The 14973-nt window shown below is 45.3% G+C and overlaps 2 protein-coding genes across 4 annotated transcripts; both read left to right on the top strand.

The window, feature by feature from the left end:
• Positions 1–316: 316 nt before the first annotated feature.
• On the top strand, positions 317–14943 carry LOC135907377 (uncharacterized). Of its 3 annotated transcripts, XM_070527222.1 has the most exons (5): positions 317–1988; positions 4126–4496; positions 6857–6930; positions 9484–9634; positions 14380–14943. In XM_070527222.1, exons 2-5 carry the CDS (start codon positions 4181–4183, stop codon positions 14670–14672), a joined length of 834 nt encoding a protein of 277 aa, XP_070383323.1. In that variant the 5' UTR covers positions 317–1988; positions 4126–4180; the 3' UTR covers positions 14673–14943. The 3 variants fall into 3 exon arrangements, with proteins under 3 accessions (XP_070383323.1, XP_070383324.1, XP_070383322.1); XM_070527223.1 differs by lacking the exon at positions 9484–9634 and having other exon boundaries at positions 4126–4387; XM_070527221.1 differs by lacking the exon at positions 9484–9634.
• On the top strand, positions 1504–1992 carry LOC139050299 (vitellogenin-A2-like). The gene has a single exon (XM_070526530.1). It carries the CDS (start codon positions 1504–1506, stop codon positions 1990–1992), a length of 489 nt encoding a protein of 162 aa, XP_070382631.1.
• Positions 14944–14973: the final 30 nt, after the last annotated feature.

Here is a 14973-nt window from a genome sequence, read left to right as displayed (position 1 = left end):
AGGGCATGTGGCTCTTGTTTGAGACATCGTAAAGGTGTGTCATGGTTCCAGTACTGAAAGTGTTATAGATATTGTGCAACGTTACGTGCTCACGTTGTGATAGTTATAGTACTGAAAGCAACAGTCACTATATCTTAAACGACATATCATTCTGATCTGAACGCTTTCGAAAAAATAAAAGCACGTGTGACGTCGCAGGTTATGAGACTATATGAATGTGGTGCGTGAGACTATACATGTGGCGCGTGACGTCACGTTCTGGCGCTCACAGCTGCAGATCACCAGGAAAGGGTAGGAAGTTACTCTGCGGCGCCTTGCGACGTACTTCGATAATTGCCTGTAGTGTTTTAAGGCACTTGTCTTTCTCTAGAGATTAGAAATAATGCAGGGCCATCAATGAGCGGGATCGAATGTCGTGCTGAGGAACGTCGCCGAAAGAAGGCCGATGCGATGCGACGGCGACGACAAGCCGAATAAGGCGAAGCCCGTATGGCTCGTCTGGCTGCAGCGGCTGAATCGAAGCACCGACAGCGTGCTGCAGGCATAGGAGAAACGCCAGCTTCGGTTAGCAGGGGCGGCTGAAGCGAAGCCTGCTATGCGTCATGTGCACCTTGCTACAAGTCGGGCGGAAGCCGAGGCGAAACTTTGTTGGGAGGTTGTGATCACGGGCACCGAGGATTGAGGAATGTGGCTTTAGCAGCTGCTAAATAAGAAAAAAAAACAATGTGACATGCGCACTACATGGGGATGTTGTTGGGTTCCTCAGAGACCGAAACAATGCTTAATGAGCGGACGGTTGGACAACAAAAGAAGAAACTAGCAAATATGATGCAAAATATTATTCATAACCTATAGTAACAAAAAAATAAATCAGACCAATGAATAAGAAGCGCACATAATTCAGCAGTCAATGTACCAAATTAAACCGAATATTACTTGCAAATAGGGAAAGCAATGAAAGTAAACCAAGGCTTCTGTAATGTTCGTGTAACAGAGCTGAATACTTTCATAGCAATTAAAAAAAAAACTGTCGGCACAAGATATCCTTAGGACTGTTATTTTGCGACCACTACAGAGATATCACTTCACCTCAACGCTCCAAAGACATGGCTTTATCTGCACTGTCGATCTAAGCTTCAGCCAAGCGTCAGCGTGTGCCTTCTTGCGAAGCGGTCAGTTTTGAAGTAAAAATTGCACGGTTGAATGAATAGCTGTATAGTTGTAGAACAGAATGAATAGCTGTACTCTAGAGGGGGAAGAAGAAACTTCGATCATAACTGTCGTTTATTGAGGCGGTCAAGACGAAGAAGAAGTAACGTGAGCTGAGCAGGAATATGCTTGTTTCGCCTCGTCCAGCAGCTTTGTGATTTTCAGCCTCTTACCAAAGTGTCATTTTCGACGGAAACTCGAATCTCGTCACGTTGTCGCGGAGTACACTTGAAAGGTCACAGTTAACGCCATCATGGAGAGGGAAGCTTAGCAACGTCGGCCCTAGCTTTGGCCATGCATGGTGCGAAGCGTTCTTCAGATTCCATAGATGGGGTGCAGATTACGCCCGAAGTTGGAACAGCTGACGTAAAGCAGGCAAGATCCAAGGACTCGCGCCTGGTGAGTCCAGCGCCGAAGAAACCTAGCGTCGCCACTACCACTGGAGGACACTCGGAAGCCGGTACTCGTTCAAGCAACCCCAGCGATGGCTTCGCAGCCGCCAGCTTGGACGGAGCCTCTGCAGCGTTGCCACAACATTCAAGGCCCCGAAAGAAAAACCTCTCGTCTTCGACGTCCAAGGCTTCTTTGACGACTTCTTCGACGTCGAAGAAGCGACCCAGAACAGCCGAGTTGCAGAAGACAGCGCAGTTGTCATCGTCGTCGTCGTCGTCGTCGTCAGTGACGCCCGGAAAAGAGCAAGAACCTCAAGTCAGCTCCGTACTACAGTCTAACGCTGCGGAAAGTACCACCAAGCCTAAGCCTAAGCACGAGCACACCGGGTGAGCTTCGCTGATCGTAATGTCGCGCATTACTAGAATAGACACATCTAGGAAAGTTTGTAATGATGGTTTTTAAAATATAGCGCCATAAACGCTTCAAAATAATCAAAGGAGAGCAGACGGCAGTTAAGGGAGGACACTAAATACGTTTGCATTCTTAGGGCACCTCACACACTTTCCGGGGGCTGTAATGTATGTATGTATGTATGTATGTATGTATGTATGTATGTATGTATGTATGTATGTATGTATGTATGTATGTATGTATGTATGTATGTATGTATGTATGTATGTATGTATGTATGTATGTATGTATGCGTGCGCATGTACATACGTACGTATGTACGTACGTACGCACGCATGTACGTACGTACACATGTACGTATTTATGTATGTATGTATGCTATCTGACCGTTTGCCGCATGCCTGGGTCACTGAGTATGTGGCAATGTGTACACATTCACAGCTGTTCACCCAACGTTTTTCACACCGGCATGGTTCACTGTAGTAGCTGTATTGGGTATGTATACAGTAGTTCAATGAAACCTTGACGCCGACTTGGAGCACTGTCTATGTGTCACTCGGTCTGTGCTGGCATCTAATGAACCTCTCTGATGCCCACTTGGGTCACTGTGCAGGTGACAGTAGGTATGTGCTACTCATTAGTGAACGTCTTTGACATAAACTTGGATAATTAGATATGTGCCACAGGAAATGTGTCACTCCAGAATGAGAAAAAGTGCGTTTAAACTTCTCCGACGCTGAGCATCTTCAAACACGTCACGAGTGTTCCTCAAGGAACCCAGCCCGACGCTTTAGCAGCCTGCGCCTTAGATGCGCTCGGTATACATTGCTTTTCAAATAACGTCTTCCAGGCCAATGCTCTAGCGAGCTGCGCCATGAATGTTCTGTGTGTGTGTCACTCTTAAATGAGCCTCTCGCCAAATTGGGTCACTAATACATGTCACTAGATGTGCGTAGACGAGTTCGTGAGCACCAGTGCGCCACACTTCTGCCAGTGCGCCAGGCTTCTCTTCTTAGAGGCCACGCATGGGCTTCTCAGCAGGGCCACAAGATGGCGCTGCGTGTCCAGAAAGAAGCACGAGAGAGGAAACGCACTAAAAAAGGAAAGGCAGAGCGTACGGAGGCCCCCGTAAATATTTCCCCCATTAGGATTTATTTAACGTGCACTCATTGCGCTGTACTTAAGCGTTATTTCCCTCAGCCCCCACCGTAATGCGACCGCCACAGCCAGTAGTTGAACCGGCGACCTTCCGCTCGGCAGCGGAACGCCAGAACGACGGTTCTACCGCGGCGCGAACTACAAGGGTAAATCAAAGCGAAAACAAAGAAGAGGGGGAGAAACGGCGAAGCAAAAACAAGATTGCCGCAGGAAAAGAACTAGGAATCTGATTTATAACCCCTATGGAAAGAAAGCTTTCTCTTCTGCTCTTATCTTGTGCGCTGGCGTTTTGCTGACGATGTCGTTTAAGATGCCAGCTAAATTTCTTTACCGCTAGAGTTAACATGCAATGATATACTGTTGGTCATGAGGAAGCTATTTAAAGGGCATGCTAGACAACGATGTTTGGTTAACGTATCAAAAATGGCGCCAAGCGAAGAGAAACGAAAGTAGATAGTGACAGATGAACATGCTGTGTTCTGAGGTTTGCGCATTTGTCGGCATAGGAGAGGCGCTCCTGATGGAAGGCAGTAAAATACGGATATGGCCATTGCGTCTTGTGTCCTGCAGCGCACGTAAACAATAGCTGCTGCTGGTGATGATCATAATCGTTATGTAAAGGAATAAATTGCGAAAGCTTTAAATGCTTCTAAGATGTTCGAAAGCTGTCGATGACAGTTTATTTTTTATATAACTACGTAGAACATGAATATATATTGTATGTTGGAATTGTTCACCTTCGTGTATCGCATGCATAGGCTTGTGCTTGTATTTACTGATGCTTACTGATGCTGGGCCTCCTCCGTGCTAGAAAACGCATTTTCCAAGAAATTCATAGTAGGGGCTACAGACGCAAGGAATGGCGGGGCTTACTTATGTATGCTTTGCCCGCTTTCGATAAAATATCTATAAGAAATTGGTTGACGTATTGAGTGCACCTCCCGTTCATTGCAGGCACAAGTAACCTTCCCAGAAGGCCACCACAACCAAAGCACCGACAATTCACGCTATGAATGACATTTCAGAAGCAAGGAAATGCGATTCGACCCTTTCACAGAGAAAAAGCAGAACCTTGTCCGCACCGACGACACCAACAGGACCAGCAGAAATGCGAAGCGGAGGCCCAGTCGAGAAATCGCAAGCGACTGCAGTGGCCGTCCCTTCCAAGAGGTCAATGCAGACGTCAAGCAGGTCCACTACCCAAGTGACCTCAAAGGTGACACCGAAGTCGCAAGATTCCCAGGTTCCTGTAAAAATGAACGATGGCCGTGACATTGTAGCTGTCGCTTCGGCGAGAACGGAAATTGTAGGCAAATCAGTAGAAGGTAAGGATGCTCGTTTGAACTAGTTGCCTAACGATAATCAAACCCGCGCTGACGGTGAAGAAAGCTACGGAGTCTCTTCATTCTATACCTACCCACCCGATTTCTGCTTACGAAAAAACAGGGTGCGGGAGTGCTTTATCTACGTATACACAATATTTTGAGCTCTAATCCTAGCTTTTCAAGTCCATTGCACATACTCTCTTCTGAATGAATATGATGTAATAGCTTAGTCGTGTAAAGAACTCTATGGACTACGCTAGGCATGTCTGCTATAGAGTGGGCTTTTAACGAAAAAGAAAAAAAAACGAACTTTGTGTCTTGAAAACTCATACACAGCATTCCGGCATGACAACGTTGTAAAGTACAAAGCCGATATGAATTTATTATTTTAGACAATGGGATATTATTTAAGGCACCTTTCTAGTCCTGCAGTGCTACAACCATTGATTCATGGAAACAAAAAAGAAAAAGAGGTTTTAAAAGATTTTGGAAAAATGCGGTTCCTGGTACAATTTTAGGAAACTACGATGATCGGTCGTCAAAGGTCTGACGATCGCACACCGTACTCTGCTTTTTAAATATGTTTTACTGTTTTCGTTGAATAGTTTGGCTAGCGTTAGCTGAGACATACGGTACACCCGTTTGAATTTCTCAATATAAATAAGTGTTTAGCATGTAAAAAAACATGTTTTAGTGTTGTTGGACCGAGCACTGGTCAAACATAAAATCTAGAACAACGGCACGTCCGTGTTCAGTGCGTTCACATAGCATTATGTTTATTGCATGGTTCCTATGAAAACACGTTTCAGCCGAATGCGCACTAAAATAGCGTGAAGTTTGCTCCAGCATGTAGGTCGGGCTGTGCGCTTCTGGGCGACCAAATATGGCACATGATTCCATTGGAACTCACGCATCTCCTTATCATCATAAGACATGGCATATGCAACCTTACCCTTCCAGCGCAGACTTTGGCGCCCTAAGTTTATGTAGTCAGTATTGGGTGTTCTTAAGAACTTTTTTGTTGGTGCGCTCTTCGACACTCCCATGCTGGAAAGAAATCTGTTAGCTGTAATCTGCGACGCAATTGAGCCTTATTGACCATAGCAGGACAAATGGGTATGGACTTCACTGAACTTCGTGCGTTTCAAAAGTGTGTTGACATCGAATGTCTTTCGTATAACAATAAGTAGCATCATTTGTAGTTCCCTTTATATGAAAAATACGTTGAAACACGTTACACTATGCAGCCGACACGCTACTAAGTTTCACGGTACACATATTCGCCATGAATTGAATAATAAATTGACGAAGTTTTCAGCAGGAACGATTATGGCCGATGAGGGATCAACAGTGGTCTACAGAGAGACGTGTCAGGCTGAAGCCAACAAAAAGGCCGCGCTGTAGATAGACGACGGGCAAGATAGAAAGATACAGAAGAGTTACATAAGAGCACTTCAATGGCTAACAACTGCATGATTCCATGGTCATAGTCTGTCTGCTATACAGGAACAAACCGCACTACCATACAAGAAAGATGAATGGAACGATTCGCGCAGGGGGAATTCCTACCACAAAAGCGCAGCAAAAAATTGTTTGTTTTTCTTGGAATGCTTCAATGTAGGAGTGCTGACATGATCAACATTGCTATGATCAATCCTGAAGACCACTTTTATTTACCTAGTGATGTTATGAGCTTTTGTATATAATTTGTAAAATAACATGCATAGGTTCAATAAGTTGAAGTGACATTCAACATTTTGATGTAACATAACAAATGTATAGGTTGGGTTTCGCACGAGAAAGAGTTGCGAAAGCCATGTCCTAATGTACACGAGAAAACTGCTATATTCTAGAAAATTGGCACGGGGCACCAGGTTACTTTCTACGTCACCACTTTACACCAGAAACACTGATCAAAACGGTGCAATAATGGCTCCTGGTCATTGGCAGCATGGCAACAAAAGCATTATCAGACCTCCGACAAGAGTAGTTAATGTCGCAACGATTAGCAACCTGCACGAAGAGTAACAAAAGTACGAGAGCCCTTAATTCCGTTACATGAAGCTTTAGTCACTGTTGATCGCTTCAAGTGTCCTTCTTGATGTGAACTATTCTCGTGTGTGTGAATTACCCGCCATAAGAAATGAGCGAAAGTGACGTTCGACAAACAGCAACTCAGTGTAACTCACACAGAGAAGACAAAGTCTGTGTCTCTTCTCAGCGAAAGCTCGCCTAACTAGAAATAACAAGGTTCTACAGCCCACACAAGATTTGTCACGGTGATAGAATGACTGGAGCCCCACATTTCACTTTTCTAATGCCAGTATTAAACTATGCGTGGGATCGATCTCTTTATACAGCTCCTGCTGCCAATGCCGATGAGGTAGACAAGGCCGTCAATGCGGGAACCATGGTTGGGGAGACTTCTGTGGTTGTAAGTAATCTCAACACCTGAAAAATCTTTTTTGACCTAGCTGAGTGACGCATGGACTAACTTCATGAAATTCACTGTGATGGAGAGTGGTTAGTGAGTGCCTTATTTGGCAGTTATCGTTGTATTTTACGTTGGTCTCGTATATCCCGTAGTCGCCTTCATTGCTTTAACTTCTACCGTCTTCATCGCTTGCGTATCCCACTTAATTTTGTAAATGTTGAATAACTCGCAGGGCGTTCCATCTTCTTTAATGAAATGAGCCTAGTAGCGTAACGTATAGCTTGTGAACTTTTTGAGGGCGCGAATAAATTAATAAATTAAGGTAGAATAAATGAAGGTGGAACAAATAATTCGTTCATACAATGAATAAACGAAATATTTTTATATTCGAATCACCGGCTGAACTCGCTTCAAAAAATGTAGTGGTACTGCTTCATTACAATCTGTCAAGGAAGGGAAGTTATTCCGTTGCAATTGGGATCCAATATTGCAGCCACGGCAGCTGTCAATGTTGCGAATGTTTCTGTACTTGTGCTCTATTTCTGTAACATGTCGCGCCTGGCGTTCATATGTGCACCTCGTGCTAGCTACAAAGTTGTGTTTACTTCGAATGGATACTGGGTTCTTCGAGCTGTGAAATTATGAATGAAATTAGAAATATTCGAACAAAAGAGGAAGCTCCGAATATCAGGTGGACTGTCATATGATTCTGAATTTCTAAATAGGGCGATATAGAATAGAGTGCAAAATATTTCGTAAAAAATTCACGCTATCTTATGCATGCATATATGCACTTAAAAACTGCTCGCCCCATCAGCGCAGTAGCATGTAAATGGAGCACAAAGGCTTTCCGTTTTCTCGGTTGCCACCAATGCTATACAGAAACAAAACACGACGAGCAGCACTTCATCCAATGCAAGTGGAGTGCTGTGATCGATGAAGGAAATCGCTATATTACTACCGGACGATATATTGCTTTGAAGAGATGCCGTTATGGTGAGACTGAAAAAAAAAGAATGCGAATTTCATATTCCTAATTAGTGCCAACAATCGCAATTAGGCTGCCATAAAGCGAGGTAGATTTCTGGAAATAATAAAAGAAAGTCCCTGCCACATGTGTTTGTTTGAAAGCTGACATCTCTGCCCAACAACCATGGCCTAAACTAAAACGGAATCATTAAAAACGGTAGCCTTTAGCGTTCTTCTTATTCCCGTGATTCCGAAACATTGCGCTCCTATTTTTTCCCTTCAAACAGAAACGAATATTCGACAGTTTATGACAGTTTATGACAGTGTATTTCCAAGTGAAGTGCGAATCGAATTGGCCACATTATTAAGTCCTTAGCCTGTATCGGACGATCTAATCATTCATTCAATGGGTTGTGAGTTGCTCGCTCGCCGCAAACGCTATCACAGGACTGTGGTACACTCGTAGCCAATCGTCTTATATGAGTATGCGGGCTACCCCCACACATTTTTCGGCAGTTGCCTATGTTCACTTCGACACATAGCAAAGAAAAAAACAAAATGCACGTAAACATTCTCAGTGCGACATGAACGGGAGTTCAAGCGCTGAATTTCTTTATTAAAGAGCAACTTTCTTCGTCGTAGCTTCCCGGGTTCGTCGTGAGGGATCGTTAGTTCATCGCCAAATAAGCTGATACCGTCCCGGAGACAGTACCATAGTAATGTGGACTGACCTCGTAGAAGGAGGAATGCGCGGTCGAGCAGGTCACGTGGTGGTGTCCCGAGGTAGACTCGCTTTGTACCAGGCCTCTCTCTTGCCGGACGAGACGCGGGATGGTCCTTGTCTTGTTCTTACGTAGTTTATATAAAAATCCTCTCAACAGACTTCAACTGTATGATAAATAAATCAGTGAAAGCTATCTTCGACAGTAATTATTGATGCCTACCACTGTCTTCGAAAAGAAAAGCCTACAATGGTGGCATTTTACAGATGCTATCGTATTCGACAGAAACTAGGATCTTAAATGAGAAGCTCAAGAAGCTAAAAACCGGGAATGGAGTGCTGAAGCGTAAAATAATAGGCGTAAAATTGAAAGGTGTTAAGACAGCAGTGTGGATTATGGGGTGAGTGGGTGCAGCCGATATTCGAGTGGACATTAAGAGGAAAAAGTAGAGTTTGACAGGATATAATGCGTACGGAGATAACGAAGACAACCAATCATCTGTTAGAGTAAAAAAAAATATGCCAGGAGACGCACTAAAGCGTTGTGTGAACAAACACATACATGCACAGACATATACACACGCACACACAAATGCGGAGGACTAAGTCGTATCATAAGATTACGAAATTTTCAGGCAGTAGATGGCGCCAGGAGCCTTACGACATATGTGATTAGAGATTGCTCCAAGAGGCCTTTCTCCTACAGTAGACGCAAATAGACTGCTTCTTGTGGTGATGGACGGGTCGTACCAGAATTTTTTTCATTCGCTTTAGCTATTCTGACTACTCGCACACTCCTAGTTTAAGCTCAAGGAAGCTCTGTAGAGAGGACACACATGTTACGAACTTCCCGTTCCTCCTAGGTCGCCAAGGCATCAGATTACCGTACGGGTGCTCCCGATGGCGGCATGGGACAGAATCGATGCGCCTACCGTGGCGGTGGCGTAACCGCAAATTGGGAGAAGACGGGCCCCAAGAGAAGCACTGGTTCCACGTTTCCCCGGTCTTTCTACCGTAAGCCAACAAAGCCTCTCTCTGGGGAACGCTGTAGTCGACATGCTAGAAGCGATCTCGCAACACTAAGGAGGTATCTACGTCGGCAAAGTGTTATTTTTTATAAGGCAAAAGCAGAATGTGTGGAAAGACGAAGTCGTCCAACATGCACGCGGGCAAAAAGCCAATCGAAGCGGATTTTCCTTTTTTAAGTACAGTATCTAACGAGAGAAAATACAGTACATTGGAAGGCTAATTTGCCTCTCAGTGGGATTCATTAGGACGCACCTAAATCCTCAGTGAGAAGAGCTTTCCCATCCCCTGTCATCTTAAGACTACGGCAGCAGCTTCTCAGATGGAGGCGTAGTAAGGTTCACTCTGCCTTAGAAAGTTCTGATCAACGAGCTTCCTATTTGGTCGTAAGAGGAAAGCGACAAATATTTTTTTATTATTTTTATCATGCATGTGATCGGGCAGTAGAAATATTCGGGCTGATTTCGAATATTTTGTCATTGGTAAATGTGCGCCTCGATGTAGCCAGCTCATTGGCGCATTTAGTGCCGTAACGCAATCCCGTAAGTGCGTACTAATAACGCCCATTGTGCTGTGCATAGGCCTTTGTCAGTGCTTTAAAATATAATTGCTGCCAGTTAAATTAATAGAAAAAAGCTTATTTAGGAAGGTGTCTAATAAATATTGAACAAGCGAGCATTGTAAAAAAAATGATGAAGTAAGTACAGTGTGGAGGCAAAAATCCGGCCTTATTTTCATTTTATAGAGGCTGATTCATTGGGGTGGGCGAATGTCCGAAGTTTCAAATACGAAACTGCGGACTATTGCGATCCAGTTCTTGGTTAGTAGATCAAACTCGGGCATACACAGAATGACGCTTCCTTACGCCACCGGAACACCTAAACTATGGCAGTTGGCCTGCAATATATACCGGGGCGTCGCACTAAGGCGACTAAGCGGACCATCGCCTGAAGGGATTGATGACAACACACTGGTTTATTTTACATATTTACAACTCGCATCGCTCCATCGATATGGGAGCTCTCTGAATGTTGGAGCACATGACATAACTGATCACGCGAACATCTCAACGCACCACATATCGGAGCGCAAACACACACAACACCGAAGTCTCATTTTTTCAAACCATCGCTTTCTCTAGATAACCAGAAGAGTGAATCAATGCCCCGTGTCTCTGCCGTTGGTAATAATGTTCGAACTGTCTGAAAAATCGCCGCCATGATGTAGCACCATTTCTCCGGATTTCGCCTCCGATGTTGCGCAATCGCATCCGTATACTACACAACCACAAGGCAATTCGCCTTTGCTAGTCGATGCTCATCACACGGAAGTCCTCATCATTCACTCCCTTGCATCAATTAGCGGACGCTTCACGAGGCCACCTTACAGACATTTTAGAAGCCTGGCCTTGACGGTTCTTACCGCCTCCGCAGTATGCCGGGATTGCAGTCACCCCGGAGGGAGCTTTTTTATTTTCCGTTGACCCGTCAGTACTCACCGCCACTCCACATCGTCGTCTAGGCGGGTGCTGGTCAAGTGGTGGCTTGGTGAGAAGAACTCGACGAATACCCATTGCCGTTCTGAGACGTAACAGCACTAACTATCTAACTGAGAATATTTCAGCCAAGTTCTACGTTCGGGAGCGATGCGTGGAGCTCGCAAACGGAGAGCGAAGTTACCTTTTTCTCTAGAGGTACGTCCTCATTAGCAGAAATAAGCGAGCGCCAAGCTGCGCGCTTAAAAACAAGTGCCGCGTTCCGAAGGCCCCACCACTGCGCGTTCACGGTCGCGGAGGGCGGCGGGCAGGCGAGAGTTGTCGACCTCTCTCGAAATGCGTCGGGAGCCCGCGAGAATTCCCGCGCGTTTCAGTCGTTTCAGTCGTTGTTCCGTAAACAAACTCGACCGCACGCACTCTGCAATGCCGGTATGTCTAGGGGACAAACGCATACAACACACGCCAAGAAACCTCCTCCTTAAGTGCCTAGGCAGAGTCATATATTCAAAGAGCAAAAGCCGCCATCGTATTTTCTCTCTGGCGCCCGCTCTTACTCGCGCCTGCTCACTAACTACTGGCGATCCCTCAAGTGAACGTCTCGTATCCTCGCGTGGCAGAAATTCTTGCAGCGAAAGCGCCTTTCGCGGTGTGCGTTTTTAATTAAGCTCGCCGCCTAGCCCACGCTTATTTGCGCAAGTTAGGACGTACCTTAACACTCTCTTTCAAGAGAAGCCTACTCCTCACTCTTCTCGGTCTGCTATATTTCGTCATATGGCAGATTACCAGACGCGCCTGCTATTGGCCAAAAGCTGACATCAACTAACAAGTGTGTTTGGATCAGTGCGCTTCTTGCTACCGCTACTGTGTACATTTATTGACGCACTTTAAATTATGGGGTTTTACGTGCCAAAACCACTTTCTGATCATGAGGCACGCCGTAGTGGAAGACTCCGGAAATTTCGACCAGCTGGGGTTCTTTAACGTGCACCTAAAGCTAAGTACACCGGTGTTTTCGCATTTCGCCTCGATCGAAATCCGGCCGCCGTGGCCGGGATTCGATCCCGCAATCTCGTGCTCAGCAGCCCAACACTGACGTTCTTTAATAACCAGGCTGGAGTAAGCGAAAATCTCCGTTTCGAAATTCGATACGAATTACCTACTTCCAGAAGTGCACTGTCCTAGTATCACCGAACATGGTCTGCTGATGATCGGCCGCACCCTCCCCCCCTCCTTCCCTGAGCAGCAATGAAACTTTGGCAACACTACTTATCATTGTCGTAACGTCGGGTGTCGCTAATTTCTAAATGTTTGGGCACACAACTAGCGTCGAATCTCGTGCTCGAAAGTAATCTGATGTTAGTTTAGAAACCAAGTTAGCCTTCTTAAACTTTTTTTTTTCAAATTTTAGAATATAAAAAAATGCAGTCCAAGAGGATATATTAACGGTTAAAAACAAGAACGGTAAATGCCAGCTTCGGGGCAAAATTGTTGAAAATGTTTGGAAAAACGTTTTGCCACAAATGATTATCCATCATTTCGTAATTACGAAGATGTCTACATGCCTTTCAAGTAAATTTAACAAGTATCCTAGAAGTATTGTGTTTTGTTGGCTAACAACTAGAGAAATAAGAATATTATTAATTTTATCCGTTTCGACATGTTGAAGCGACACCATGGACCGAATTGTCACGTACTGCTTTGCTAATACATAACCTAATTCCTCAAAGAGCAAATGTGCCACCAATAGTGCATTTAAAACTAACAGCACTAAGACGCAGTCTAATTTCGTACACACTCTGGCACTCTGTGATCCTAACTGAAGTTTACGGCTAGCCCTCCACTGATATGCTACCAGGCGATCCCACTTCCATTGTTGGTGCGCCTTCCGAACCTTAACATCTGCGTAATATGGAGATAGCAAACATTTAAAAAAAACAAGTTAAGCGCAAGCTTCAGGATTACAGCTACAACGAACATCGTAATCGTCCTGTCTTTTTGCAACTTCAGGCGCTTTCTTTTCTTTTTTTGTTTCACGGAATACTGCCCAGTAAATTGGGTAAATTCACAAATCTTGTAGGCACCTTGCAGACTCGGTGAACTAAAACAAAATCGATGAGGCGACAGGCCACTGGACAAGCTTTGCCATCTAGCGTGGAATCAAAGAAACAGACTGGCGGCATTTGAGGGTCTCTGATCTTGGAGCCGGGAAGCCTTGCTCGTCCGCGTTTTCATTCTTGCCCGCCGCTTGCGCACATTTCCGTTGGCGTAAAGAAAATTTTTTTCTTTCATTGCTCATTATGTTCAACACCACGGGATAAGGCATTGTTCCCAGGAACACACAGTTGGATGTTCATTATAACGCACGCTTTCGTGTACATGGCTGTGTGCCATTTTCGGGTGTTCTCGTGGAAAACTTACGTCTTGGTTCAGAGCTTCACAGGCAGAGCTTGACACAGAGCTTCAGTGTATAATTTAGTACATCTATTTATGTAGGCCATACTGTTCTCTTGTAGTAAAATTACTGTATAAAATAGTAAATATAGTATCCCTGCGCCTGCTTCCTTATTGTCGGTAGTGCCATATGGCATCCTCGACTCCCTCTATTTCGCTAAGACAATAACACTAGTTATTTAGCCAGAATGGTGTGGAATATTTGGGAAAGTGTGCTACAGTAATCTGAAGTGGAATCACACATCAGCTCGCACACTGCACAATGAAAAATTCTGTACTATGTACGTTAGTGGAAATATTCGTACCTAACGTACTCGAACGAGGAAAGAAACTGACAAATACCTAATGATCCTGTCCTCACCATCGGCAACGTGTCTCTTCCTCTACTTGAATTTCCTTTTCCCATGTTTTATATACATTTCAATAAAGAGAACAGTTATTTCCCTTTTGTACTTTACTGGTTAATTGTTTTTGTCTTAAGTGGTCGTGAACTCCATCTTTCGGTGTGAAAAATGTATACAAGAAGTGAGAGGGGATATTAGCGTGAAGTTGATTATTGGTATATATAAGGGTATTAGTGTAAAATAATTCGGTTTCGGAATCATTGTCCTCTCAGTCCTCCCGATGGAATGTCCCTGAGCCTCCGGAGTCGGGAGGCTTTTGTCTCTTTTTTTTTGCATTGTCTCGCGGGGAGACCCTGCAATTGCCATAATCAAATGAATAACCGACCTGAGACACTTCCTGCCTTTCAGTAACGTTTTTGTTTCCGCCCTTGTTTATTCAATAGGACACCGCATTGCAGCTTATCTGCCCTGGGCCACAAGGGACAGCCGCGAGCAAATACAACGCGAGCGCCCAGTGCCTGCACCGGCTGCACTACCGACTTGGTCTGCAGCGCCACACCATCGGCAGCGGCAAAGTGCAGCGTCACGCCATGTACCTCCAGGCCTTCAGCTTGCGGCTGGCCTACGAGGGCCTGCTTGCGAGCTTCGGACAAGAGGCCCTCACCGACGAGTCCCGCATGCTGTGGCCCGAGGCGCAGAAGACGTTCTTCATGCGCTTCTGTCTCCTGTCTTGTAACAGCGACCAGAAGCCCAATCCGCTGTCCCCTCGAGCTGGTTGCCTTTTGCCGCTGCACGCCATGCCGGAGTTCACCCCGCGGCGCTGCACACAATGTACCCCGAACAGTTACCAAGCCCGGAGTCCCGTCTGTGTGGCGATTATGCGAACTTCGAACATGGCCTCTGGGGCTGCGCCTCTGCCGGTCCTCCTTTCACCCAAGAGGATATGATGAAGTTAATTAGCGCCCAGGATCAGACCTCTCAAGTCCTGGCAGTCCAGAGGGCTCGCGAGACGGCCGTCAGGTTTCACCTGATGGACC

Source organism: Dermacentor albipictus, chromosome 10 (genome assembly GCF_038994185.2).
Source record: "Dermacentor albipictus isolate Rhodes 1998 colony chromosome 10, USDA_Dalb.pri_finalv2, whole genome shotgun sequence".
Taxonomy (NCBI): domain Eukaryota; kingdom Metazoa; phylum Arthropoda; class Arachnida; order Ixodida; family Ixodidae; genus Dermacentor; species Dermacentor albipictus.
The sequence above is the reverse complement of the archived record's forward strand: the minus strand, read 5'-3'. Positions and strand labels throughout refer to the sequence as shown.